Source organism: Trifolium pratense, linkage group LG3 (assembly GCF_020283565.1).
Source record: "Trifolium pratense cultivar HEN17-A07 linkage group LG3, ARS_RC_1.1, whole genome shotgun sequence".
NCBI classification, from domain to species: Eukaryota; Viridiplantae; Streptophyta; class Magnoliopsida; order Fabales; family Fabaceae; genus Trifolium; species Trifolium pratense.
Genome location: NC_060061.1, coordinates 52,761,672 through 52,788,833, shown reverse-complemented (window position 1 = coordinate 52,788,833; position 27,162 = coordinate 52,761,672). Strand labels below are relative to the sequence as shown.

Sequence of the window (27,162 nt, the reverse complement as noted above, 5' to 3'; positions counted from 1 at the left end):
GAGTTCGGCCGCGAGGTAAGTAAAGCTTGCCAAGAAATTGTTCCACCCAGAAATCAAACCCCAATTCTCCCAAAATCCGTCATTTTTGGTGAAGTTCATTAACCACTTAAGCTCAATAAATTCATTAACTAATGATATTATTACGATGATTTTTTATTCTTAACATTTTGACAAATTATTATTTATGATAATAATGTTATATGAAGATATAACAATATATGATACCATGTTTGAAAAAAAAGCACGAATCCAACCAATTTGGTACCTTTCCAAATGAATCTATAGTGAGACATAGATTGAAGAAGAATGAGCTCTAACCTCTTAGCACTACACAAAACTCCACCACTTCACAATATCTCCAAAACAACAACCCCTTTATACCAAAGAATCTTCATCCCAACTCATGTCTATAGACACCCATCAGCAATTCTCTTAGAACTCTGCACTTCCATGAAAGAGCTTCATCAAATACTTCCCCTAATCATCAAAAGTGGCTTCTATAATGAACACTTATTTCAAACCAAACTTGTTAGCTTGTTCTGCAAATTTGGTAGCATAAATGAAGCATCTCGTGTTTTTGAACCTGTTGAACAAAAAATTGATGTTCTTTATCATACTATGCTTAAAGGGTATGCAAAAAACTCTACTTTATGTGATTCTTTGAAGTTTTATAATAGGATGCAAAATGATGAGGTTAAGCCTGTTGTTTATGATTTTAGTTATTTGTTGCATTTGTGTGGTGAGAATTTGGATTATAGAAAGGGTAGGGAGATTCATGGAATGATGATTGCTAATGGGTTTCAGTCAAATTTGATTGCCATGACTGCTGTTGTTAATTTGTATGCGAAATGTAGAAAGATTGATGATGCGTATAAGATGTTCGATAGAATGCTGCATAAAGATTTGGTTTCTTGGAATACGGTTGTTTCGGGGTTTGCGCAGAATGGGTATGCTAGAAAGGCTTTGAATTTGGTTTTGGATATGCAGGAGGATGGTCAGAAGCCGGATTGGATTACTTTGGTTAGTGTTTTGCCGGCTGTGGCTGATATTAAGGGTTTGAGAATTGGTATGTCGATTCATGGTTATGCTATTAGATCGGGATTTGAATCTATGGTTAATCTTTCAACCGCACTTCTTGATATGTACTTTAAGTGTGGGTCGGTTGAGACTGGGAGGTTGGTTTTTCAGAGGATGAGCAGCAAGACTGTTGTTTCGTGGAACACCATGATTGATGGTCTTGCGCAGAATGGCCAATCTGAAGAAGCGTTCTCAACTTTTTTGAAGATGTTGGAAGAAAAGGTGGAGCCTACAAATGTTACTATCATGGGTGCTTTGCATGCTTGCTCTAATTTAGGCGATCTTGAACGGGGGAGATTTGTTCACAGATTATTGGATCAGATGAAACTTGGTTCTAATGTTGCAGTTATCAATTCTTTGATATCTATGTATTCGAAGTGTAAGAGAACTGATATTGCAGCTTCGATATTTGAAAATTTGAAAGGGAAAACAGATGTCACATGGAATGCCATGATTTTAGGTTATGCACAGAATGGTTGTGTAAATGAAGCTTTGAATCTATTCTGTACGATGCAATCTCAAGGCATTAAACCCGATTCCTTTACGTTTGTGAGTGTGATTACTGCTCTAGCAGATTTATCGGTCACCCGGCAAGCTAAGTGGATTCATGGACTTGCAATGAGAACAAATATGGACAAAAATGTCTTTGTTGCTACTGCTCTCGTTGACATGTACGCAAAATGTGGAGCCATCGAAACTGCAAGAGAGATTTTTGACACAATGGATGAACGGCATGTGATAACATGGAATGCTATGATAGATGGATATGGAACACATGGCCTTGGAAAAGCAGCTCTAGATCTCTTTGATGATATGCAGAACGAAGCTTCTATTAAGCCAAATGATATAACGTTTCTCTCTGTTATTTCAGCATGCAGTCACTCAGGTTTTGTGGAAGAGGGTCTCTACTATTTCAAAATCATGAAGGAAGATTACGGCTTGAAGCCTTCCATGGATCACTATGGTGCCATGGTGGATCTACTTGGTCGTGCCGGCAAGTTAGACGATGCTTGGAAGTTTATTCACGAGATGCCTATCAAACCAGGGATTACTGTTTTTGGTGCAATGCTAGGTGCTTGCAAAATTCATAAAAATGTCAAATTGGGCGAGAAAGCCGCTGACAAATTATTTGAGTTAAATCCGGATGAAGGTGGCTATTATGCACTGCTTGCAAACATGTATTCCTCTGCTTCAATGTGGGACAAAGTGGCCGAGGTGAGAACAGCCATGGAGAAAAAGGGTCTCCACAAAACTCCCGGTTGTAGTTTGGTTGAATGGAGAAACGAAGTTCACACGTTCTACTCAGGAGGTACAAATCATCCTCAATCGAAAAGAATCTACGCTTATCTCGAGACTCTCGGAGACGAGATCAGGGCTGCTGGTTATGTTCCTGACAACGATTCAATTCACGACGTGGAAGAAGACGTGAAAGAACAATTGGTTAGTAGCCATAGTGAGAGGCTTGCTATTGCATTTGGACTTTTGAATACAAGACCTGGTACAACAATACATATAAGGAAGAATCTAAGAGTTTGTGGTGATTGCCACGAGGCAACGAAGTACATTTCACTTGTAACTGGTAGGGAAATTATAGTACGCGATTTACAAAGGTTCCATCATTTTAAGAATGGAAGATGTTCTTGCGGGGATTACTGGTAAAATGATTGACGCCATTGTTACTCTCATAGACGATTATAGATTTATAGTGCCCTGTTGAATCAGTGGCCTGTAACTATCAGATTCAGTTGTATAATTTTTTAGGAAATATGCAGTTTGATCCTGAAAGATGTTCAGTTGTATTTTCTTGGTCCTCTGAAATTGTTATCTATTCAATTTTGTTGCACAATATTTTATTACTCAATTTGTAAATGACTGGGCTGGTGGTGAATCATCTATACATTGGTCGGTGAAGGCATACATACACATTCACCGTGAACACAATAGGGAAGTTCCTCTTTTTCGCAATCTTTACCTTCACAATCGGCAGTTGTATTACAATAATCTTCGTTGGGATCCTTACTCACTCTACTGGCTTGTGTTTCCTTGTGCATATCTACATACAGAAACAATACACACAAATATGAACAAATATTGCATATGAAATATGAGAGAATATATGAGTAAATTGGATGAAGTGAAAATTTAAAAGACAATTCATGAAAAACACTTAATTTAGACCTGATGCAATGATAAGAAAAGCCAAAACAAATGCTATTGTTAGAGGATATTTTCTTGATGTCTCCATTGTTATTATATTTATAGAATATATATGTTCTTTAGGAGTGAGTCTTTTGTTAGAAATTGATGTTTTTCTTAAGGTCATCCAAACCTATTTATTGTATAGGATCCATCCATTAACATCTTGCATGTAATACACATGGCTTAGTACATGAGATGCATATGATTTGTTGCATATATCATACTTGTAGGGCCCGTTTGGTGCACAGGATAAGAGACAGGATATGATAATTGTATCATATCCTGCCGCAATCCAGTGTTTGGTGATACAGCAGGATATGATAAGTTAATCCTGAAGCTTATCCTATCCTGTCTCTCTAGTTATAATTCTTATCCTGAATTTGAGCTGGGTTACCAGCAGGATAGGATAAGAAAAAAAAAATTATTGATTTATTTTATAAAATATATTTTAAAATACATAAAATAAAATTAATAAAATATAAATAATAAAATAATTAATTTTTAAATATATATGTGATTTTCTCACATGCGTAATTTTGTAATTTATATATTCTAAAAAAATCAAAATTTTACTAAAATTATAATATTTTAAAGTAAAATGATTATTAAAAAATTGACAAATAGGAAACTGATTTATATTTTTTATTTTAAAGTAAAATGATTATTATATAAAGTTATTTGATTACTTATTTATATTTTTTATTTATAAAATTCAAAGTATTACAAAATAATTTTAAAAAAATAACAATTGTTTTACAAGAGTAATTTTGTCAATTGAATATGTTATATATCTTATCATATTATTATGAGCAAGTATGTATTAAAAACAAAATATAATAGTTATCATGTTTGTTATCCTGTGTGCACCAAACACAGGATATGATACCTGAGTATAACTGTTATCCTGCTGTTATCCTATCCTATCCTTATCCTGTTTTATATCATATCCTGTCACTATGCTATCCTGCGCACCAAACGGGCCCGTATAGTATAGTTGTTGTATTAATGCATATAATTCATTTACCATTTGTCATGTTGCATGTATTTCTTTTGACATTTTTTTTGGAAAAGGTATTTCTTTTGACATTTGTCTCCATGCATGTAAACTATATAGTCGCTCTTCTTCTATAAATAGGATTTCACAAAAGTCAACGTATTTTTTTAGTTCCCCTCACATTATAATGAGGTGGCGCTCTCAGTTATGTGTGTGAATTATTTTTGAGAGATGTATCGAATTGAAAAAAAAAAATCTCGTTAAAAAATAAAAACAAATATTTGTTCGAATGTTTATGTCAAATCAAATAATCACTTACTTACCAAAAAAATTAAATAATAATCATTTAAATAGTCTATAAAAAAAATCACTTAAATAAATATTATATGTTTATATATTCGTAATTATTATATTTTAGATTTCTTAAAATTTTATAACTATATCAAATTAACTTAATTAATTAATCCTCCGTCTCTACTTATAGGAATTTTTTATAAAAAAAAAGTTTAATTTTTCTCTAAATATAAGACTCTCCACAAATTTTTAAACGCAATTATTATTCTTTTTCTAAATATATTCTTTATTAATATCACTAATTTGCATTGTAAATATAAGACTCTCCTCTAATAACTTTTCTTAATAGGAGGTTGGCTTGGTGTTCAGTATACCGCTTGTGTAGTCTATGCGAAGCGAACAAGCAAGGGATATGAATGCCGTAACTTTAGAATATCTATTTGAGATTTTTCAAAATATATTTGAAAGGTTGTAATGGTTAATTTGAAATTCAAACTTACATTTTTTAAAACCTTTCAAGGATTGTGTCCCTTCATCATTTGACATAAGTTTCTCTATAAATACACATCATAAAATCATGTTCCCATGAGTCAGAAATTCTGCCTAAAATATCTAAGTAATTTCTTCATTTCTCTAGTGCACGAGAGTAATTGAGGGAACTTTATTCTATAAAACATCATTGATCGATATGCTTGATATGTATGTGCAATCCATGTCAAGGTTTCCAAAGTATCCTGAAGGGGATTCGCCGGTGAACCCATTTGCATCCGGTTTACATAAACTGATGGGGACGAATCAATCCTAAAGCTTAGTGTCACACACACTTTAGAATTTATGTGCATTATCATCATGTCCATCTTCATTATCTTCTTATTCGAGTATTTGCAGCAGTCCCCCAACACAAAATGTTCTCACAATATCAAATTCAATTCTTAATGGTAAAAAATAGTAGTAATATATGATTCTATTATTTTATAAGAATAGAAAAGAAAAAAAAAGTCTCTAATATTATTGTTAAAAACATAAGAGTCTCTTTTTTTATTTGGAACATTGACAAAATATAGTAAGTTACTGAAAACTTACATACAAAGTAAAATAATCGGGATTCAAACCCCGATCATAAATTTCTACCTCTAAAATAAAAACGGGAAATGTTAATATCAAGCTATATGCTTTTTTTGTTGTTACTAGCATTGCCACTTTAAAAATTCAACGAAAATATGCTAATCATTATTTTATATTACAGTTTATTTTAGAAAATAGCACAGTACTTCAAAGCAAGCTCAATATTTTAATTTTTTAATAATCTTACTAAAATACATATTGTAAAGAGATTAAACAAAAATATAGAAACTTATTTAAAATGAACAAGCAAAATATATAACGTCAATCAAGGTAGTAGCAACCAAAACACCATTAATCTACTAATAATTTTTTAGCAATCAAAACACGATTAATACTAATAATTGCAATTTAAAATGTGTAATAATAATAATTTGATCGTAACAAAAATGTGTTACAAAAAACAAAAAAAAAAAGTAAATACCAAGAAATAAGTTCAACTAGCTAGAGAGTAGCAATCAAATTAACAAGAACATTGATAAATGGAAACAAAATTTAGAAACTTATTTAAAGCTTAAGTGACAAATCAAGTCCACATGATTCATCAGAATTGGAGGTTTCTTCTTCAATGTTGGACTTTGATTGATGAATATCATCCTTAGTTGAAGTAAGAGCCACACTATTTTTCTTCTCTATGTTTGAGTTTGAGTTTGAACTTGTAGCAATATTTGTAGAAGACTCTCCAAATTTTAGAATATCACTAATTTTATTTTTTGAACCATCTTCAATCTTTAATTTATTTTTGGAACCATCTTCAATCTTTAAAGTAGTTGCACCACCAATGCTTAGATTTCCAATCCCACTATTACCACCCCCCATATTTCTCAATGACATAAGAGAAGGGCTTAATATCTCTTGCAAACACAAAGCACCATGACTATACCCAATACTAAGTGGGGTAAACCTAGGATTAATATAAGATGGTTTTTGAATCATGGACTCCATTCTAGTCCCAAGTGCCCTATTATAATAAGGGGGTGTAAAAAGAGTGTTTGGATAACTATAATAAGGGCTAAAAAGAGGTTGTCCTAAACCTAAAGCACCACCATCATACCTTTGTTTCCGTTGCTTTTCTAAGGCACGTTCTGCCTTATGAGCGTTCTGGTGTCCTCCTAACGCTTGTGAAGTAGAAAATTGTCTTTTGCAAAAAGAGCATGAAAAAGACCTTGAATCCGAATTTTTGTCTTCACTCTCATTCTCATCTTTCGCTTCATTGTTGGTAATAGGAAAACGAGATGACGAACCGACTTGAATAGGGCTAAAAAAATTATGCTCTTGCACATTCGCCATAGGAACCGAATCGTCTTTCAATAGCTTCACGAAATCGACAGGGTTTTTGGAATTTGAGTTTGATGATTGATCTTGTTCGATCTCCTTCGTGACCACCACTTTTTTTGAGTTGGAAGAATCGCCTCGATCTTGTGAAGTGGCAGAGATGCTAGAGGATTCGGAAGCCATGGCACAAATTAAGGATAGTAAACTATAGCTTATGTTGGAAAAAATAGGGTTGTGATTTTTAGATTTGATGAAAAGAGAGCTTATAACAAGGTTTATTTATTTATTTAAAAAATATATGAGTTAATGCAATATCTTTATGAATAAGGAAAGAGATATGATATTCATATTTTTTGCAGTTATTATTTGAATTATAATTATAATATAGCCATGGATTTAATTTTGAAACAATGTAAGGAAGACTTGGACCGACTGATTTGTGCATGAATATCTCTACATTCCTAAAATGATTAAAACTATATACTATATATTGTGTAATTCATGTGGTTAATTATTTTCTAGTCAAATCTTCCGCATTGGATGAGTGGTGTTAATTAGTACATCATAGTTTTGATGTAGTTCAAATGTGATTTCAAACTTAGAAGAAAAAAAAATGGAAATATGGAATTAATTTCGGATGTAATTTTGGCTTCATCAATAGATGCATGATATGTTCAACACTGTTTGGCTTAATATGTTCAAAGTTCAAACGTTCCAATTAATTAAGGCTTATTAATGTAAAAATAATGAACATGTTCAAATCTCATCTTCTTTTACAAAATTCAAATCTTATTGAATACTTTTGACATAGACCACTTTTAGTTTTTTTGTGGAAAAACAATTTAAATGTGTGTATTATACAGTAATTCATAAGCAATAAAACCCTTCATTCATGTACCCAAAAAAAAAAAAAAAACTTCTTTCAACTTTCAAGTTTATGGCTCATATCTTCTATAAAAAAAAGGTAAGTATATTAAGTCCTGCTGAGCAAGTAACTAATATTTTTTTTTTGGTCAAGAGCAAGTAACTAATATTTTAATTTCTTAATTGAATTTTTTTGGCAATAAAAAAGGAAATTTTTTTGACACATAAAAAGGAAACAAAGGAAACTTTTTATTTTGGTTACTCAAAGGAAACTTGTTTACAATAACATTAAAAAGGAAACTTTATTCTCATCAATCCTAGGCACTTGATCTGGCTTGGATTTTACAATTTTGTGTGAGATTAGTAAATTTTTTAAGTTAAAATAATAAATTGTGTGGAGCATAGAGGTCAAAGTCAAACCATTGACCTCTTTATTATTCTATTCTCTGACTCTCCGCTTAGCAACCAAATAGTTCTTATACATCTCATATGGATAGAGCCCACATTGATTCCGTATTTGAGGTAAATAAAATATGGTAAAAAATTGTTCTCATCAAGAATTAAATTTGGATTTTACGAACAATTTTTCATAGAAAGAAAAGAACTAGTGGCGGAATTGGAATTTTTTTTTGGGGTGAGCCGCTAAAAATTTATAGTATATAAATTAAAGACAAAATAAAATATGTACCGACAATATAAAATATATTTTTTTACGAGATAAAATAATTTTGTTCTTTTGTATTTATATATACTTATGTAAATTAATATTAAATTTGTTCTTTTGTATTTATATGTACTTATGTAAATTAATATTTTCTAAGAAAATATCTTTGCTTTAGTGAATTGAGACAATATTTTTGTCTTCAAGGATGTGGGTTTGAACCATGAGTATTAAAAATGATTTTTTTTTTAAAGATAAAAGAACTAAAGAGAAGAAAAAAGCACAAAATGTAAAATTCAAGTGTTACAAGGATTGAACTCGCAACCTTGTTTCCTTGATACTTGAGTTTTTTTTTTCCATCCTCTTCTCCTCCCCCATAATCAAAATCTCAAGCCATCAACACTAAACCAACCTATGTGGGTTTAGGATCTCTATATTTATCACATTTCTAATTTGATTCTCGAAGTGCGCCATCAAATATAAAATTAGTTTTTTCAAATGTGTACATCAGCGCTCATGTTAAAAGGTGGGAAAATTTGTCTCCATTTCTAACTTTACACATTGATGTAAAAATTTCAAATTATATTACTTTTTTTGTGCAAATCAACACTGCATAATTGAAATACTTTAACGTATTTTTAACCGGTGAGTATGAAGGAACATTTGTTGAGAGATATGGTTCCCTTAATAAAAATCTTTGTATCTCAAAGATTAGTCTCTGGTTTTGACTTAGAGATACCTTTAGCAGCCAAAAAAATAAAATTCAAATATCCTCCATCAATTAGATGATCTTTTTCTTTCATTATGCTTTAACTAAATATTCATCCACACTATCTCTGTGATTGAGGAAAAGAACTTGAAAACCAATTTGTCAGACAATATCTTAAATAAAACAAGACAGAGAAACAAGACAGAAATTAAACTGGTAATCAAACATTTCCAAGAATTTTGATCTTGTACTAGCAAAGTTGATGTAATGTAACTCCTACAACAACAACAACAACAACAACAACATCCATTTAAACCCTAAAAAGTGCATGAAACGAACATTACTAATAAAAAGAAAAAACTATATTTGCTACGCAAGATCATTGATTTACTAATTCTTCTGTTATTCACCAGCTTTTCACCTTAAGGTGTTAGTTACCCTTCCTCATCATAATCTTCCTCCTCTTCTATCCTATTACCAAGGTTTGCTGCAAGCTGCAATGTGTCGATCGCCATCTTGTCTACATCAGGAAGGGACCAACCGGGAATTTCTTCATGTTGCATATCTGTTATTGCAGAAGGTTCAGGCAATGAGGCCTGAGGAGTAGCCATGCTTGTATTGTTTTTGTCCTCGTTTTCATGTATACTTGCATTCAGATCAATGTTTCGAAGAGATTGAGTGCTTTCCTCATGAACTGAATTATTTTCTTTTGATAACTGCTTTGATTCTGGACCATTATCTACTGCCATATTAGAGACTTCTTTACTACTTTGTTGCATCGAGGTGCAAGGTTCGGGTTCAACCTGCTGATGTAAGGCTTCTCTTTCTGCGGCTCGAGCCCCTCGACCACGGCCTCTTCCTCTGCCTCTTCCTCTTCCCCTGCCAGTACCGCCAGTGTGGCCTGACTCATGCTGTAATAAAACAAAACTGTTATCGATCAAAACTAAAAACTATTGCAGTCCAGTTTAGATTATCAGCATGAAATAATTTTCTAGCAACATTTGAAGAAAATATAATTTAGTAGAGCATTGTCTAGGTTTTTCATAAAAGGGAAATTACCATCTTACTCCGCTTGGCCTCGTCATCACTGTCATTACCATCATCACCGCCAGATTTCCTGGAAAATGTAGCAAATTTAATGGCGTTAATTGCTTATATGCATAGATAATTTAGACAAGATAAAGAAAAAGATAAAAGCTACTGGACTTCGAACCTTCTCTTTGGAAGGGCGCGATCATCAGCTCCAGGCTCAGCATGAGCGTGAGCGTGGCCGTGGCTATAGTCAGGAACCCTGCTGACGATGTCTCTCAAAAAGTCAAAGACATTGTAGCTTTGTACACAATGTTTCCTGAAGTTTGTGTTCACCATTGGTTAGACTAGACTCAGAATATATTAAAGATATATACATTAGATCGAGACACAATGCATAACCAGTCACTGAATATTACATGTTAAATGACTTCTTCCAATCAGAAGCAGATTTTAGTGAATTCAATAAATTCTACCACGAAATCTATTATGAGATATAAAACTCAAAAGCTTTATATTTAGGGTGATTTGTTCATACTTAGCATGGAATCTAACCGTCTTTGAAGGAGTAATGAGAATTAAGAATTTTGTAACCTCGATTCTTAATCATTAAATCAAACTTGAGCAAGTAAAATCGGCCTATGCATGGATACAATTCACAAATTATGATTTCCTAAAGAAAAATATCCCATGACTTACAAATGCAATGCATTCATGGTCTTTGCTCCTCTCTGTAGAGTTATTTCATAAGTGCGGTCACAAAGGTCTTGCAAAAATAACTCCAGAGCTTTTGCTGTAAAAAATTCAAGAGTGAGGTTAACAACATATTAGAAAAAAGACCCGGAAAATGGCAAAAGGTTAACTAAAAAGGTAATTACAAGGAACTCACAAACTAAAACAGGAACTGCCAATGCTATCTTTCCAACATCCTCATCTGCTTGCATAATCTTCTTAATCCGAGCCTGCAAATTAACGTTTCCATCAGATAAAGCATTCTTTTAAAAGATCTCTTTGATTATATTCTCAATTTCCACACTCCTATTGGCTAAGAATAACAATATTAGTCAACTGATTCAACAAGGTTAAACTGTTCAAATATCTGTGCATGGTAGAAATTGTATCAACCTAAAAAAAGCATTAACACAACCCCTTAAAGAGGCCATGTCATAAACACAGTCCAGTTTCATTATTCGTTGAGCAGAAGTGAGACACTTACATCTAACCACAAAACATGAGCATCCATTTTTTTACAGCCTTAAATCTAACGTAATTGGCTTTTTCAAAGTGGAAAGAATGATGCACACAATCAGTGCTCAGCAAAAACCCTAAGAAATTGTTGCATTTTTTTTTATGTTCAGTTACTCATGCTAACTTTCATATATCGAAAACTGTAGGAGGAGATATATCCAATTGTATGAGTTCCACACGCAATGCTGAAGATGAACAAATTATCTATAAATATGACAGCAGCAGCTGGAAAAAAAAGTTTTGACCAAACCTACAATTATGAATGACTTCATTTTGGACAATGGCATTCGTCTATAACCATCTCCATTTAGTTTAACCAATCCATCTCTCTGATTACATTTTTTAAAACATCACAATTAGCACAATGTGAATATGTTTTGCAAGCTTCACTTTAAGTAATTGGGATAGTATGGAATACATGCAAGGACCATCATTTACCTAAAACCTTGCAGTCAAAAATAACATTCCGGTACGTCTTTACAAGCATACTTTGTATGATAAAGGCATCTTTGTTGCAGCAAAAACGCCCAATGAACTATCTTCATTTTTGCACTGCTGTTTGCAATCAGAATTTCTGAGGCACAAAACGCAAAAGACAAAAAAATGTATCTTTTGCGTTTAGAATTCACAAAATTTAAGAGGCAACGCAAACAGAAATATTGTCCAGTGCAAATTTCCAGATCATAAGGATGATTCACATGGAAGGCCAAAGAGGTTTATTAACCAAAAAAACCTAGAACATATAAAACAAACCCATCATAAAGTTCCATAGCATCCCCAATGAATACATTCCTCATAAATTTGTTAATAACATTTGTCACAGACCGCCTAAAAGCCTAAAACCAGTGTTGTCAAATAGTGGCGACAGCGACACTATAGCATAAAGAATTTTGATGAATCCACAATATAAACCGAGAAGCATAAGGCGTAACTGTCAACCTAAATCATTTTCAAACACAAACAAATAAATCCTATGAATTATACTAAATTCCAGTCACACCCATCATGCACTCTATCCAATTCACAATCCAAACAACCCAAAAACCCTAATTGGATAATTTCTCGATCCGCCCCCTCATGTTACCAGAAGCACATTTCCGGTAGTATATTTTGACAGATTTGAGCAATATAGGGGTGCGCGGATTGAGACATTATCCTAGACTATAATCAAACCCAAACAAATCCTATAATTTATACTAAATACTAAATTCCAATCACACCCATCATGCCACTCTGCCCAATTCACAATCCCAACAACCCAGAAACCCTAATTGGATAATTTCTCAATCCGCCCCCTCGTGTTACAAGAAGCACATTTCCGGTAGTATATATTATCTGAAAATACACTACCTCGTGCTCCCGTTCGTGTATTTTGAAAGATTTGAGCAATATCAGCGAATCTAGAAATTATCCTCAACTATCATCAAACACAAAAAATCAATTTTATGAATTATACTAAATTCCAGTCACACCCATCATGCCATTCTACCCAATTTCGCACCCACAACAACCCAGAATTTCTCAATTATCAGCAAACCCAAATAACCAAAACTCAATTAAATCAAAAAACAAAAAATGCCCAGATGCAAAAACACAACGAAACTATGAAAAGATACAAACTTTAACGCTAAAAAGCGGAAAAAACTTACAGCAGGAAAACGGGTATCGAGCTTCTTCTTCATGGCATCAAATTGGCGTGCAAAAAATTGGGATCACGAAACGAAATTGAATGAAAAAAATGGTAACAGAAGGTAACAATTTAGAAGAGAAAGTAACGAGGTGTATGTGTTTGTCTGGTGTGATGTGAGATCCGAAGGTGTTGTCAGGTGTGTGACAGAAACCAACGAGGTTTCGATTCACCGGAATATCCGTCCGTACGAGTTTGACGAAAGAATTTTATTTAATTTAATACAGTAATTAATAATAATAAATAATAAATAAAAGAAAAAAAAGAAAAAATATAAATTGTTATGATAAGAATGATGATGAAATTAAACTACATTACTCTTTCCGGTGTCCGGTCTTATTTATAAATAAATAAACAAAAATTATTTTTTACATTGAAAAATCAATGTATTTAACCTATATATTATTCAAATTCATGAGTTGGAGATAAGCGGACTCGAACCGCTGACATCCGTCATAGGGTAAATCACCGCCTCTCAGGCCCCAACGGATTCTACCATAGAGGCTCAAACATAAAGCGAAAAACTCAGGCCGCCTCTTAGGGTAAATCATATATTTTTGACTTGTGTACTATTCATATGTTCTACTTTGTCCATATTTTTCTACATCATGTATGATAATTAAAAACACATGATGTGTCACATTCATTAAATGATGTGGCAACGCGTCATTGGACACAACAATTAAACTCATATTTGAATGGTTACTTATACAAATTGAGAATTAATATATCCCATATATATTATTAATTTTTGAGTATCACTTTGAATTCCAATCATAGTCTCTTGCTTCTATTTCCTTTGTTTTTTGTTTGTCTTTTTATTTTAGTTCTTATTTTGTTGTATTTGATTGTGGGGATGCATCAAGGACAAAGTTGTGAAAGAACTAATGAAACAAGTGTCTTTTTCATATGAAAGTAGACGCCTAATAAACATTTTTTGTGTTTTGTTTTTGGATTGTATTTTTATAATAAATTGAAGGGTAAATGATTATTTACCCCCTGCAAAATAAGCAAATTTTCATTTACCCCCTGCACAGATTTTTTTTCTGTTTACCCCCTTGCAAAAAATAGATTCCCTCATTTCGCCCCCTGAGTGTACAGCAGGACAAGTGACTATGCAAACCTGTTGACGTGGCTTGTACATGTGGAAAAAATCATTTATATTTATTTTTTAAATTCCACGTCAGATAATATTTTTTTTTAAAAAAATAATAATTTTTTTCCTACAAAATAAAAAAAAAAAATCTGTTTTTTTTCCCCAAAATTTTTTTAAAAAATTCCTACAAAAAAAATTAATTTTTTTTCATACAAATGATTTTAAAAAACTTTCCAACAAAAAAAAATTTCCTCCCAAAATAAAAAAAAAATGAATTTTCTTATTTTTCTCCCAAAATAAAGATTTACTCCGAAATAAAGTTTATTTCCGAAATAAAAATTTTAAAGATTTATTTTCAAACTTTTTGAATTAAAAAAAACATAATCTTTATTTTTTAAAAACAAAACTTTATTTTTTGTTATTCTCTTTGAATTTAAAAAAATAGAAAAAGATTTTCAAAAAAAATATAAAATAGAAAAACAAGTTTTATTGGTGTTTTCCTCTTCTATCAAAACCACTTGCCCTAAAACTAGAAAATTATAAAGAAGCAGAAGACAATATAATGATGTAGAAGATGATTTCGGCGATTGAAGAAGACGACGACAAATACAATCATGACGGTGGAAGCAAACGATTACGGCGAAGATTCTGTTTTTTTTAATTCAAAAAGATTTGAAAATAAATCTTTATTTTTGGAGTAAAATAAGAAAATTCGTTTTTTATTTTATTTTAGGAAAAAAATACTCAATAATTTTGTACGAAAAAAAAAGTTATTTCTGGGAAATTTTTTTTAAAATTTTGAAAGAAAAAAAAAACAAAATTTGTTTTTTAAATTTTGTAGGAAAAAATTTTTTTAATTTTTTTTTTTGAAAAAAATATTATCTGACGTGGAATTTAAAAATATATATAAATGATTTTTTTCCATGTGTACAAGCCACGTCAGCAAATTTGCACAGTCACTTGTCCTGTTGTACACCCAGGGGGCGAAATGAGAGAATCTATTTTTTGCAAGGGGGTAAACAGAAAAAAAATCTGTGCAGGGGGTAAACGAAAATTTCCTTATTTTGCAGGGGGTAAATGATTATTTACCCTAAATTGAAATTTGAGAAGCTTATGATTTTTATTTTTATTTTTTTTAAGCAAAGAAGCTTATGATTTATATTTGCAATTTTTTTTCTTTTTAATTACTTTGATTAATTCATTTACATATTTTGACATGTTTATATCAATATGTTGACAAATAGGAAATGATAATTATCCTGATAAAGAAAATGAATATATTTAATCTAAATGTTGTATTTGTATCCGTCCTAAACAAAATAAAAATCCATTGTAAGTAAAATCTCTACACTCTAATATCATTTGATTTCCAACGTATGTTTTAGTTTGGACTTATATATTACTATTTGACTCTAATATTTCATTCATCTTTTTTTATTTTTGTTGTTTCTATCATGACAATGCTTATGTTTTGATTTTTCTTTTTTGCTGTTTTTTTTCATCAGGTTAAAGTATTTGGGTGCTCATGTAGAATGTATCAATGATTTCCCTAATGGACATGAAATTTGTTTGTAAATTCCTTCAAAGAAATTGATCTGCAATGCTGTAAACTATTTTCAATTTGTGGAAAAGACATTGACATTTCAAGAAAACTTAGCCTTTGTCTTACTCTATAGATTGGGATAAATTAGGGTTATTTATGTTTGATCATTCAAGTTTCAACCCCCACAGAGACGAGTATAGGGTTAAAATTATCTAATAATTAATCAGTTGGGTTGTTTCAGAATTAATAATTATCCTTCACCATAGATAATTAATCACTGTTGTGTTAATTGCTTACTATTTAGTACTGTACTAGACAAATATGTATCCATTATGTCAAGTTATATATATGCAGGTTTGTGGATTAGAAATGGAATAGACACCAGGTATGCTGTAACTCAAGAGTTTAGTACAAGTCAGATCACAGTAATGTACTATCATGAATTCAGAGTCCATCATCTATATCAGGTATGTTGTAACTCATAACTTAGACTCTAGCATTGTGGTCCATGGTGAAATTTTAAAGCATGTAGAATGTAATGTAAGGCTTGTAAGCCATGTTATTAGTAACAGCGTATAATATAGTGCTTAGCTTGGTTTAAACAGAGCTAACTCTTAGAATTGAGAGTTCGGCATAACTCAACCCTAGAAAACCGGCTTGTAAGGTGAGAATTGCCCTCACTCTTATAAACACACATTCAGGTCATCTCGCAACCGATGTGAGACTTCTTTAACCGTAACAAACATATTTGGTTGATGATTGTCCAACTTTGATCAACATATAAACAAACACAAATTAAACCATTTATCCAGTTAACTATATCTACATTAAAGTATTTCTCTTTGAGACTGTTAGCTACCATGTTGTTTGATTTCTGAGATGAATATTGAGGCTGAATATCAATTTAGGCAGTAGTTGCTAGATAAGAGGAAACTAGAGACCCTTTTGTAAATGTTACCATATGTAGTGCAAAATCCTATTATTAGGTATGAAGCTAAATAACAATACTATTTTAATTTTATGAAAGTTAATGTTTTACTTAATCTTTCATAGCAAATTGAAATATCCACAGAAATTTACATTCTACTGTTTGTAGAAAAGCATCCACACTACCATCAATAATAGACAACACCACAAATGACAGGAAATAATATAGTACACATTCCTTGATTATATAGTAGATGAGTTCAATTCAAGGAAATAATTTATTGGGCAATTCGAGCACACCATAAAAGGAACGCAGAGACAAAGTACATCTTTTTTTGTGAGCTGCAACATGGAGAATTTGAATCTGTTCAAATGGACACATGAAACCATCAAATTTGAGCATGATATTATAAGATTACTTTTCTTAGCATAGTTTTGCATGGATTACAACATAGTTTTACTTGAAATCCAGAAAGATGCAAATATTATTGTAAAGGAAAAACTTAAGCATGAAGTGAAAAACACAATTGGAACAAATGTACATCGGTTAGAGTGCCAATGTAATTGCAAAGATTCACAAGAGAAGCATTACATTGTAAGACAAAGGAGTACCTTGATATATTTCAGACATTGAATTGAGTTGGAATGCGGTGCAGCTTATAGTCATGAAATTTTGATCCAACATTCTCACAAATTTGTACAAGGGGAATATGATTGATAACCCAATGGCACGGTCCACCTATCTCTATGCTATCAACTAATTCAGCTGGCATATCAGCAAATCCAAGAAATTGAAGGTTTTTCAAGTTTTGGAGGTCTCGGGGCAACACCTTCAATTGAGGGTTGTTTTTAAATCTGAAGTGTTCAAGACCAAGTAAAGCTTCTTCGTCTATGGATATAGAACTTAGTCTATTTAACCTAGTGAGATCCAACTCCTTCAGCTTAGGAAACCCTCCAACTTGAAAATGTAAACTTTCACCAGAAAATGCATCATCCCACAAATTCAACCCCAACAAATTTGGCAAATTCTTCAAAGCTTCCAGTGGATCATGTTCAAAGTTAGATAAGCCGAGTCTTAACTTCACAAGATAGTTGAGATTTGGAATCCAATAAGGCAACTTTGTCAATCTACCTTTCAAGTTGAGAACTCTAAGATTAGGTGGTGGAACTGCTACAAAATCCAAGTCAAGGGTTTCACCCTCAGCTATAACAGTAATATTTAGAGATTCAAGTTGTTTCATCTCTTGTATTGTAGCACATAATGCATTTCCATATTCCCGTCGCACACCCCTTATGCCAAACTTCCTTAACTGTATCAACTTTTTGAGCTCTTGGATGAGGTCTACTCCACCATGATCTGCTTCCAAAAAGTAAAGCTTTTGCAAAGATTTCAAACATCCAATACCCTCTTGCATTTGCACACCAGTTGTAAAGTTGAAAATAGAATAAAGACCATATTTTCTATAATAAGCTAGAAGAAGCCTTAGCTTTGTGAGCTTGTTTATCTCCCTTGGCAACTCATGAACTTTAGTTTGCCTTAGATCCAACGTTTCTAAGTTGACTAGCTTACCAATCGATCTAGGAAGAACCTTGACTTTTGTACTGTTTAGATTCAAGTACCTTAGATGGAAAAGATTCCCCAAGTCATCAGGAATAGAACTCAACAGAGAATTCTCAAAATCAAGTACTTTCAAAAGCTCGAACTTGGTACACAATTCATCCATGAAACCTTTAGGCAATTCGCCTTTGTCGAAAACGAAAATAGCACGAATTCCTGAGTTGCTTTTGCTTCTCAACACATTGTTGGAGATGGATGTTATAGAAAAGCGCCTAGTTATTCCAACTGTTTCTTGTTCATCATCTTCGTGCATTAAATGACAAAAGCTTAAATCTTGCATTTTTCGAATGATCACTTCACGCAACAAATTATGGACACGACAACTTTTGACTTTCCCATCAAAACTAACTTTGGAAACTTGAACCAAACTTCTATGTATCAACTCTGTTAGGTACTCTTCAGCCACTTCCTCCAGATTTCTGCTCTCCTCACACCTAACAAACCCTTCAGCCATCCATTGTCGAGTAAGTCTCTTCCGTTTAATGGTGTAGTGCTCAGGGTATATACCAAAATATAGCAAGCATGATTTCAAATGGTAAGGCAAATCATCATAACTTAATGATAAAATCTTTCTTAGATGAGTCATATGCACATTGCGGTCTAATTCCATTCTAATATTTCGATTCACCTGTCTCCATTCCAACACAGTTTTAGGTTTTGTTGACAAAAGACCAGCAATGGCTACAATTGCCAGTGGTAGTCCGCCACATATTTGAACAAGTTCATGAGACATGTCCCCAAGTTCTTTTGGACATTTCCCTCTAAACACCTTGTTGCAAAACAGTTCTGATGCTTTCTCTGGAGACAAAGGTTGTAGTTTGTGAATATGAACAGGAAAAGATTTCTTAAAATATTCAGCAACATGCATCCTTCTAGTTGTTACAATGATTCTACTTCCTGTGTTACTACCAATTAAGGCATGTTGAATCTCATCAGAAAAATTTACTTTCCAAACATCATCAAATAAAACCAAGTACCTTTTTGAGTCAAGGTACTGTCCCACATGAGTAATCAACTTATGGCCATCTGACATCTGCAGACCCTTGGGAATAGGCTCATTGCTGTCCTTGCAAAACTTGTTTATCATTTCAATCAACAACCCCCTCATATTGTAGGATTGAGAAACTGTGATGAAAGAGCGACAATCAAAGTGTTTTTTCACACGCTGGTCTTCAAAAACAAGCTTAGCAAGAGTAGTTTTTCCCAGTCCTCCCATGCCAACAATAGAAACCACACTGCACTCATCAGTTCCCTCAACCAAACATCTAACCATTTCCTCTCTTTGGGACTCAAACCCCACAAGTTGAGTCTCTTCTTCATTGAAATAAAGAGCCATTGGAGGGTCACCAAATCTGGCAGCTTTAGACCCTCTTGATCTGCTTGATCCACTTTCAGACTTAACTACATACCTCTGCCCTCTTTCTTTGATTTTAACAAGTGATGACTTTATGTCTTGAATCTCAGAAGCCATCTGGTACCTCCACTTCATGCTTTTGATCATGTTAGGAAGCGTTTGAATCTTGGCTATGAATCCAGAATGGTTGATCTTTGGTGCCTCTCCCACATACATATTATACTCATCAATCATATCTTCTATGCGAAAAGATGTTTCTCTCAGCTGCTTCACCCAAGTTTTGACTCCTTCATTGGCTCCTCCTCCTTCTTCATCAGCAGCCTTTATGTCTGCACCCTTGAGCAAGGCTTGGATACTCTCAAGCTCATCTTTGATGTCAATGAAGTCTCTCTCAACCCCTATCACTGAACTTCTTTCTTCTATTACAAATTGGTAGAGTTCATGCAAAACAGATGACACTACTGTTTCAGCCATTTCAATAAAAAAAGTTATTAGAATCAGTTGAGAGCAAGGTTTGGATATTCTCAATGTTTTCCTCAGATTATTAGATCACCTGCTTACAAAGTTATCAGATCTTGCAAGCAATTTTGTTGGCAACTTCGAGATGCCTTCCTTTACCCTGCTGCTACTGTTCAAAGACTTTGACCAATTTCTTGGTTGTTGCCTAATGAGGGTCAATGCTCGAGCACTTGTTAAGCATGATAAAAAATGAAATAAAATTCAAAATTAATGGTGATAAAATAATTTTTCATAAATTCAAGATTTTGAATACACAATTTTTAAAATCGATTTTTTATATTAATATGTTCAGGCACTGTTTAACATTTTTTTTAAAAGGGTTAAAGAAATAAAAATAATTGAATAATAGTGCATTTTTTTGTTTTTACTATCGGTGTATATGTGGTTTATATTGTATCGCTTAATCTAATTTGAGAGTTGTCAAATAGTTTTGCAGTGCATTAGATACTTCAATTTTTTTTTTAAAAAAAAATATTTACTTAAATTTTTTGCTCTTATTTTTGTTTTTTTATTTATTTCTAGAGTCACTTGTAGTAATTTAGTATGACAAAAAAATAAAAAATTCTGTTTATTTGGTGTATGGTGGACGATTATTATCACTTTCATTTTCATTGCCGTCGGTGTTGTTTTATTTTTATTTAATAAATACAGCTATTGTTGACAAACAATACTTTAGCAATAACAGCACCTATCGTGACGCGAATTCATATGTCGATGCTTGTATGTTTGTGTTGATACTTTTGATCCTTTTCCCACTCAAACATGGTTTTAGGTTTTATTAGAAATGAGTAATGAGGTTAATCATCTTTACAAAATCGACTTGTAAGGTAACATTGTCACTTGCTTATAAACATTTGTCAAAGTCATCTCACAACTGATGTGAGACTTCTTAGCACACCTTCTCACGTCTAACACAATTGGACTTGGTGCGTGGATATAAATGGTGGGTGGTCTGATAACGAAAACCTGATAATAGGTGGCCCAACAGATCAGGGGAGGCTCTGATACCATATTAGAAATGAGTATTAGACCTAACCCATCCTTACAAAACCGGCTTGTAAGGTGAGGATTGTCACTTGCTTATAAACACTTGTCAAAGCCATCTCACAACAGATGTAGGACTTCTTAACATGTTTTGATGATGGATTACCGTGATTGTTTACGAGCATTCTCCAACTCAGATTAATTTATTGTTAATTACTCTCTTTCTTTCTTCTCTTGCTATTTAGTTTTTTCTTTTATTTAGCCTAGACTTTCTATTGACAAAATAAACATGTTACGGTGTGTCGGCGTTGAACCTGGGTGTGCCGGCGTCGAACCTGAGTTAGTTATGTTTTGAGATACAATCTCAATCATTTCAACCACATGACACCGGCATATATATAAATGAATCTACAGTATTAGGTAAAACTAGGCAATTGAATTAGCATGTATAAATATGAAATGATCCTTGTAAAAAAAAAAATGAAATAGCATAAAGAAATATGTTTATTAATATTTAATTTTTTGAGTGATATAATAAGGGGAAAATTAGAATAAAAAATAATAAGCTATAAGCTAAATGAATTAACATGTCAAAATAAATTATAAGTTAGTATTCGTAAAACAGAGATTTTTTGGCCTTCTTGTGATGGAAACAAACTTTGTGAGGGGTTGTTCCCTTTGAATATTGGGAGGCCGTTGTCTAAGGTGAAATTGCTCGGAGATGCTGTTAGTTGAGATAAATGTTTTATTGAGGAGGTGACCATGAATAGAGTTGTCAGAGCTGTTGAGTTAATGCATATTTTTCCAATCTTTCTACTTAAAGATTAACGGCATTTAAAAAACACAAAACCTGTTAATTTTGATGTATCTCAATAACATATCAATTGATTTTGAATTTATTTGAAATTTTACATAAATGATCTATATGACATAAACTTTCAATCCAACGGTGGATTTTATAAAATTTATATCGGTGAAAACATTATTGAGAGTTGTAATATTTGATGTGAAAGTTTCGCACTTGGACGTGAGGGAGGAGCATTTTCCTAAAATAATTCTGCAGCTACCTAGTAAAAAAATAAACAAAGAGCTACAAATTTCAAAGCAATTTCCCACAAAATTGAAAGCACTTTCCCACGAAACAAAATAATACTGTAGTAAACAAATAAATTCGTGTAGACTCAACAAATCATTAGTCATACCTCAACAAAAAAAGAAAAAAAACATTAGTCAGTCTTTTGAATGAATCAAAACATGGCACTTGAAGTTCATGGCAAGATAAAATCTGCTAAATTATAAAATGAAGAAATGTCAGAAAATACATGGTCCTGTGTTCTGCATCAATCCTTCCCATTTGTAGTAGCACAAGGAGCTTTGTTGACAGGGTTTGGAAGAGACTTCCAAGAGATCAAAGATGAACATGAGCGCATACAAACCTTGCTCAAGGATGCAGACGCAAAGGCTTCTGATGGAGAAGTCAAAACTCGGACGAAACAGCTGAGAGAAGCTTCTTTTCGCATAGAAGATGTCATTGATGAGTATGACATGTATATGGCACAGAGGGTCAACGACAACCATTCAGGATTCAAAGCCTTAATCCAAAAGGTATCTCAAATGGTGTTAAACCTGAAGTCACGGTATCAGTTTGCTTATGAGATTCATGACATCAAATTATCAGTTGCCAGAATCAACAAAAGAAGTTCAATGTTTGAATTTCAACCTGAAAGTGGATCAGGCAGCTCAAGAGGGACCAAAGCTGCCAGATTTGGTAACCCTCAAATGGCTACTTTTTCCTTCAAAGAGGCTCAAGTAGTGGGGTTTGAGTCCCAAAGAGATGAATTGGTTAGTTGTTTGGTGGAGGGAACCAATGAGCTCATGTTGGTTTCTGTGGTAGGCATGGGGGGACTCGGAAAAACTACTCTTATTAAGTATGTTCTTGAAACCCCGCAGGTGAAAAAGCACTTTGATTGTTGCTTTTACATCTCCGCTTCTCAATCCAAGACTGCAGAGGAGTTGTTGATTGATATGATAAATAAGTTTTGCGAGGATAGCAAGGAGTCTGCTCCAAATGGTCTGAAGGAGATGGATCAAATGACATTGACTACCCGTGTGATTCAATACCTTCGGTCAAAACGATACTTGCTGTGGTTCGATGATGTTCGGAACGAACACTTTTCTAAGGGAATTGCACATGCCATGCCTGAAAATGAAATAGGATCTAGAATCATTGTGGCCACTAGAATGATGCGTGCCGCAGAGTATTTTAAGGAACATTTTTCTGTTCATATTCACATCCTAAAGCCTTTGCCTGATGACAAAGCATTGGAGCTATTTTGGAAGAAGGCATTTAGAGGGCAGTGTCCAACAGATCTTGAGAACATGTCTAAAGAAATTGTTCAAAAATGTGGAGGGCTACCACTAGCAATTGTGACCATTGGTGGTCTTTTGTTAACAAAACCTAAAACCATTTTTGAGTGGGGAAAGTTTAGTCAAAATCTGGGCATGGAGTTAGATGGCAACATGCATTTCACTAGTCTAACAACTATTTTATCTCGGAGTTATGATGATCTTCAATGGCATTTGAAATTATGCATGTTGTATTTTGGTATCTATCCGGAGCACCACACCATCAACTGTAAGAGACTTATTGGGCAATGGATAGCTGAAGGATTTGTTAAGTATGAAGAGGGAAGAACTTTGGAGGAAGTTGCTGAAGGGTACTTGAAAGAGCTGATACAAACAAGTTTGGTTCAAGTTTCTAGTGTTGGCTTTGATGGGAAAGTCAAAAGCTGTGAAGTTCATAATTTGTTGCGTCATATAATCATTAGAAAAATGAAAGATCTATGTTTTTGCCATATAATGTATGAGGATCATGAACAAGTCACAGTTGACATTACCAGACGGTTTTCTATAGTAACTTTCTCCAACAATGTGTTGAGAAGCAACAGTAACCCAGGAATTCGTGCTATCTTTGTTTTTGACAAAGAAGAATTGCCCGAATATTTCATTGATAGTTTATCTATCAAGTTCAAGCTTATAAAGGTACTCAACTTTGAGCGTTCTTTGTTGAAACGTGTTCCTGAGAACTTGGGGAATCTTTTCCATCTAAAGTACTTGAACCTAAGTCATACAGAAGTTACGGTTCTTCCAAGATCTATTGGTAACCTACTGAACTTAGAAACGTTGGATCTAAGGCAAACTAAAATTCATGAGTTACCAATGGAGATAAAAAACCTCACCAAGCTAAGGCTTCTTAAAGTTTACTATAAATATTATGAAGGGAATTATTCTACGTTGAACGATACAACAGGGGTGCAAATGCAAGAGGGTATTGGATGCTTGAAATCTTTGCAAAATCTCTCTTTTTTGGAAGCCGATCATGGTGAAATAGACCATATGCAAGAGCTCAAAAAGTTGAAACAGGTAAAGAAGTTAGGCATAAGATGTGTGCAGAGTGCACAAGGAAATGCATTATGTGCTGCAATAGGAGAGATGAACTTCCTTGAATCTCTAAATATTACTGCTAAAGCTGAGGATGAAATCCTTGACTTGGATTTTGTATCAGCTCCACGCTATCTTAGAGTAATCAATATCAAAGCTAGACTAGCAAGATTTCCTGATTGGATTCCAGAACTTGCATATCTTGTGAAGCTAATGCTTGGCTTTTCTAACTTCGAACATGATCCACTGGACTCTTTAAGAAAATTGCCAAATTTGTCGAGGCTGAATTTCTGGGATGATGCGTTTGCTGGTGATAGTTTGCATTTTAAAGTTGGAGGGTTTCCTAAACTGAAGGAACTTGATCTCACTAGATTGAATAAACTCAGTTCTATATCTATAGACAGAGAAGCTTTACTTGCTCTTGAGCACTTCAGATGTCACGACAATCCTCAATTGAAGGTGTTACCCAAAGACCTCCAAAACTTGGAAAACCTTAAATACCTTGAGTTTGCTGATATGCCAGTTGAATTAGTTGATAGCATTGATCCAAATAAAGATGGACCATGCCATCGGATTATCAATCATATTCCCCGTGTACAAGTTCGTGAGAAAGTAGAATCAAGTTTTCCTAAATATGAGTTGCGCCTGATTCCTACTCAGCTCAATATCTGAAATATCAAGGTATTCTTTCCTCTAACAATGTTATGCTTCTCTTGTGAATGTTTGAAATTACATTACCATTCTAACCAAAGTACATTTTTACCAATTTTATTTTTAACTTCTTTCATGAATGTTTACATCTTTCTTGATTTCAAGTAAAAATATGCTGTAATGTATGCAGAAATATCCTAAGAAAAGTAATCTTACAATATATTCTTATGTTGATTGGGTATATGTATAATGTATTGATTCTGAGACTTGCTAATATCAATCAGATCTTTCATAAATCATGTAATAAGACTATTTATTAGGCATCGGAAAATTCAAGTCACGAGACCAATTAGCTTGTTATGTTATTCGTATCATGATCAATTTTGATAGTTTTATGTGTCCATGTGAACAGATTCAAATTCAACATGTTGCAGCTCACAAAAAGATGCCCTTTGTCTCTTCATTCCTGCTATGTGCTTCCATCCCGAAATAAATTATTTCCTTGAATTGAACTCATTTATTATAATCAAGGAATGTGTGTGTACTCTGTTAATTGACAAATGGTCCTGGTTTTCTTTTCAGTTTTTGTCAATTGTGTTGTTGTAGTATTAGTTGTGGTGTGGATGCTTTTTCTACAAACAATAGAATCGATATTTCTGTGGATATTTCAATCTGCTAGGAAAGATTTATGCAATTATGTTGCTAGTATTTATTGAATATGTTACATTGATGAAATCTCTCAGGTGAGAATAGATTTTCATAAAATACTAGTAAATTTTAAGTTAGAATGTCTATATACCTGGAAAAGAAAAATGCTGAATAGGCCGGCATCTATTGGTATAACTAACGATGAATTTGACTCCCCTCAAGTAAATTCTCGGGTTTGAGCTTCGTGAATAGAAAAATTAAGTGGTGGAAAGTTTCCCCCCTTAAATAGGTAGTCCACCGGACTTAGCTCGGACTAAAATGTTATTTTTGAATATTGAGAGTCTTGACGGTCGATGAAATGGACAATGGACTTAAATTACACTAGACAGTGTCCTACTCAAATTGATATTCATCAATCAAACATGATAACTAGTTTTTGTGACCTGTCTCCATTTCTTTACTGTTTTGTGGTATAACAAATATAGGAACTTGTTTTCTTCTTTACCAATATTGTGAAAGAATTAGAGTAATTTGAAGATACATTTACCTCGATAAAGTTTCCTTCATGTTTGTTTATATGTCGATCAAAGTTGGAGTCATCAACCTAATATGTTACTTGTGTGTAAACAAACCTAAGCACTATGTTAGATGTTGTTGCTAATAGCATGTCTTACATTACATGTATGCTTTAAAAATTGAGACTGGAACACTAAGCGAGAACAAAATCGCTTGTACTGTCGTGAATGCAGCAACTAGTCCCAACACAGTGATATTCATTAAAAAGTGCTGCATCTGTATTACACTTGAAATCGATGCTGCTGCACTGTCCGGTCTGCAGTACCTGCAGAATTTGCGCGCTGCTAGTATTGAATCGTTGAGATAGCATGTTGGCCTACTTGATTGACTGTTTCCTGCACTGAATCCCATAACTTCTTGTTCCTCATTTTCGAAATACTCCAGGATATGGTAGAAAATAACCTTAACTGGTCTGCTGTAAAACCAGATAGCACCCTGCAGAACAAGTCTTCAAATCCATCTGAAGCAGCCATCAATTGCTCCAAAATATGTTAAGGGTTTATACTTTCTGCAATGCACATACCAAGAAAAGTTGCCAGTTTGATTCTGCGTCAGCCTCACAAACCACACATAACGAGCTCCCCACTCCCTTCCTTCTCAGTCACGGCTTATCGAGAAGACAATTCCTTCCAATCACCATCCACTT

General features: G+C 33.4%; 5 protein-coding genes across 6 annotated transcripts; 2 read left to right on the top strand and 3 right to left on the bottom strand.

Moving 5' to 3' along the window:
* Positions 1-192: 192 nt before the first annotated feature.
* Positions 193-3,042, top strand: LOC123914053 (pentatricopeptide repeat-containing protein At1g11290, chloroplastic). The gene has a single exon (XM_045965026.1). It carries the CDS (start codon positions 307-309, stop codon positions 2,734-2,736), a length of 2,430 nt encoding a protein of 809 aa, XP_045820982.1. The 5' UTR covers positions 193-306; the 3' UTR covers positions 2,737-3,042.
* Positions 3,043-6,193: 3,151 nt separating this feature from the next.
* On the bottom strand, positions 6,194-7,144 carry LOC123915384 (zinc finger protein GIS-like). The gene has a single exon (XM_045966506.1). It carries the CDS (start codon positions 7,142-7,144, stop codon positions 6,194-6,196), a length of 951 nt encoding a protein of 316 aa, XP_045822462.1.
* A 2,278-nt stretch (positions 7,145-9,422) lies between these two features.
* On the bottom strand, positions 9,423-13,393 carry LOC123914061 (dr1-associated corepressor homolog). Of its 2 annotated transcripts, XM_045965036.1 has the most exons (7): positions 13,122-13,393; positions 11,911-12,046; positions 11,114-11,186; positions 10,924-11,017; positions 10,409-10,543; positions 10,255-10,312; positions 9,423-10,106 (listed from the first exon to the last, which is right to left on the bottom strand). In XM_045965036.1, exons 3-7 carry the CDS (start codon positions 11,166-11,168, stop codon positions 9,630-9,632), a joined length of 819 nt encoding a protein of 272 aa, XP_045820992.1. In that variant the 5' UTR covers positions 11,169-11,186; positions 11,911-12,046; positions 13,122-13,393; the 3' UTR covers positions 9,423-9,629. The 2 variants fall into 2 exon arrangements, with proteins under 2 accessions (XP_045820992.1, XP_045820991.1); XM_045965035.1 differs by lacking the exon at positions 11,911-12,046 and having other exon boundaries at positions 13,122-13,392.
* A 3,415-nt stretch (positions 13,394-16,808) lies between these two features.
* LOC123914048 (disease resistance protein RPM1-like) lies at positions 16,809-20,464 on the bottom strand. Its single transcript, XM_045965022.1, has 2 exons — positions 17,338-20,464; positions 16,809-17,089 (listed from the first exon to the last, which is right to left on the bottom strand). The coding sequence occupies exon 1, from the start codon at positions 20,169-20,171 to the stop codon at positions 17,349-17,351; it is 2,823 nt and encodes a 940-aa protein (XP_045820978.1). The 5' UTR covers positions 20,172-20,464; the 3' UTR covers positions 16,809-17,089; positions 17,338-17,348.
* A 1,816-nt stretch (positions 20,465-22,280) lies between these two features.
* On the top strand, positions 22,281-25,957 carry LOC123914050 (disease resistance protein RPM1-like). The gene is made up of 2 exons (XM_045965024.1): positions 22,281-25,322; positions 25,705-25,957. Exon 1 carries the CDS (start codon positions 22,509-22,511, stop codon positions 25,311-25,313), a length of 2,805 nt encoding a protein of 934 aa, XP_045820980.1. The 5' UTR covers positions 22,281-22,508; the 3' UTR covers positions 25,314-25,322; positions 25,705-25,957.
* The last annotated feature ends 1,205 nt before the right edge of the window (positions 25,958-27,162 follow it).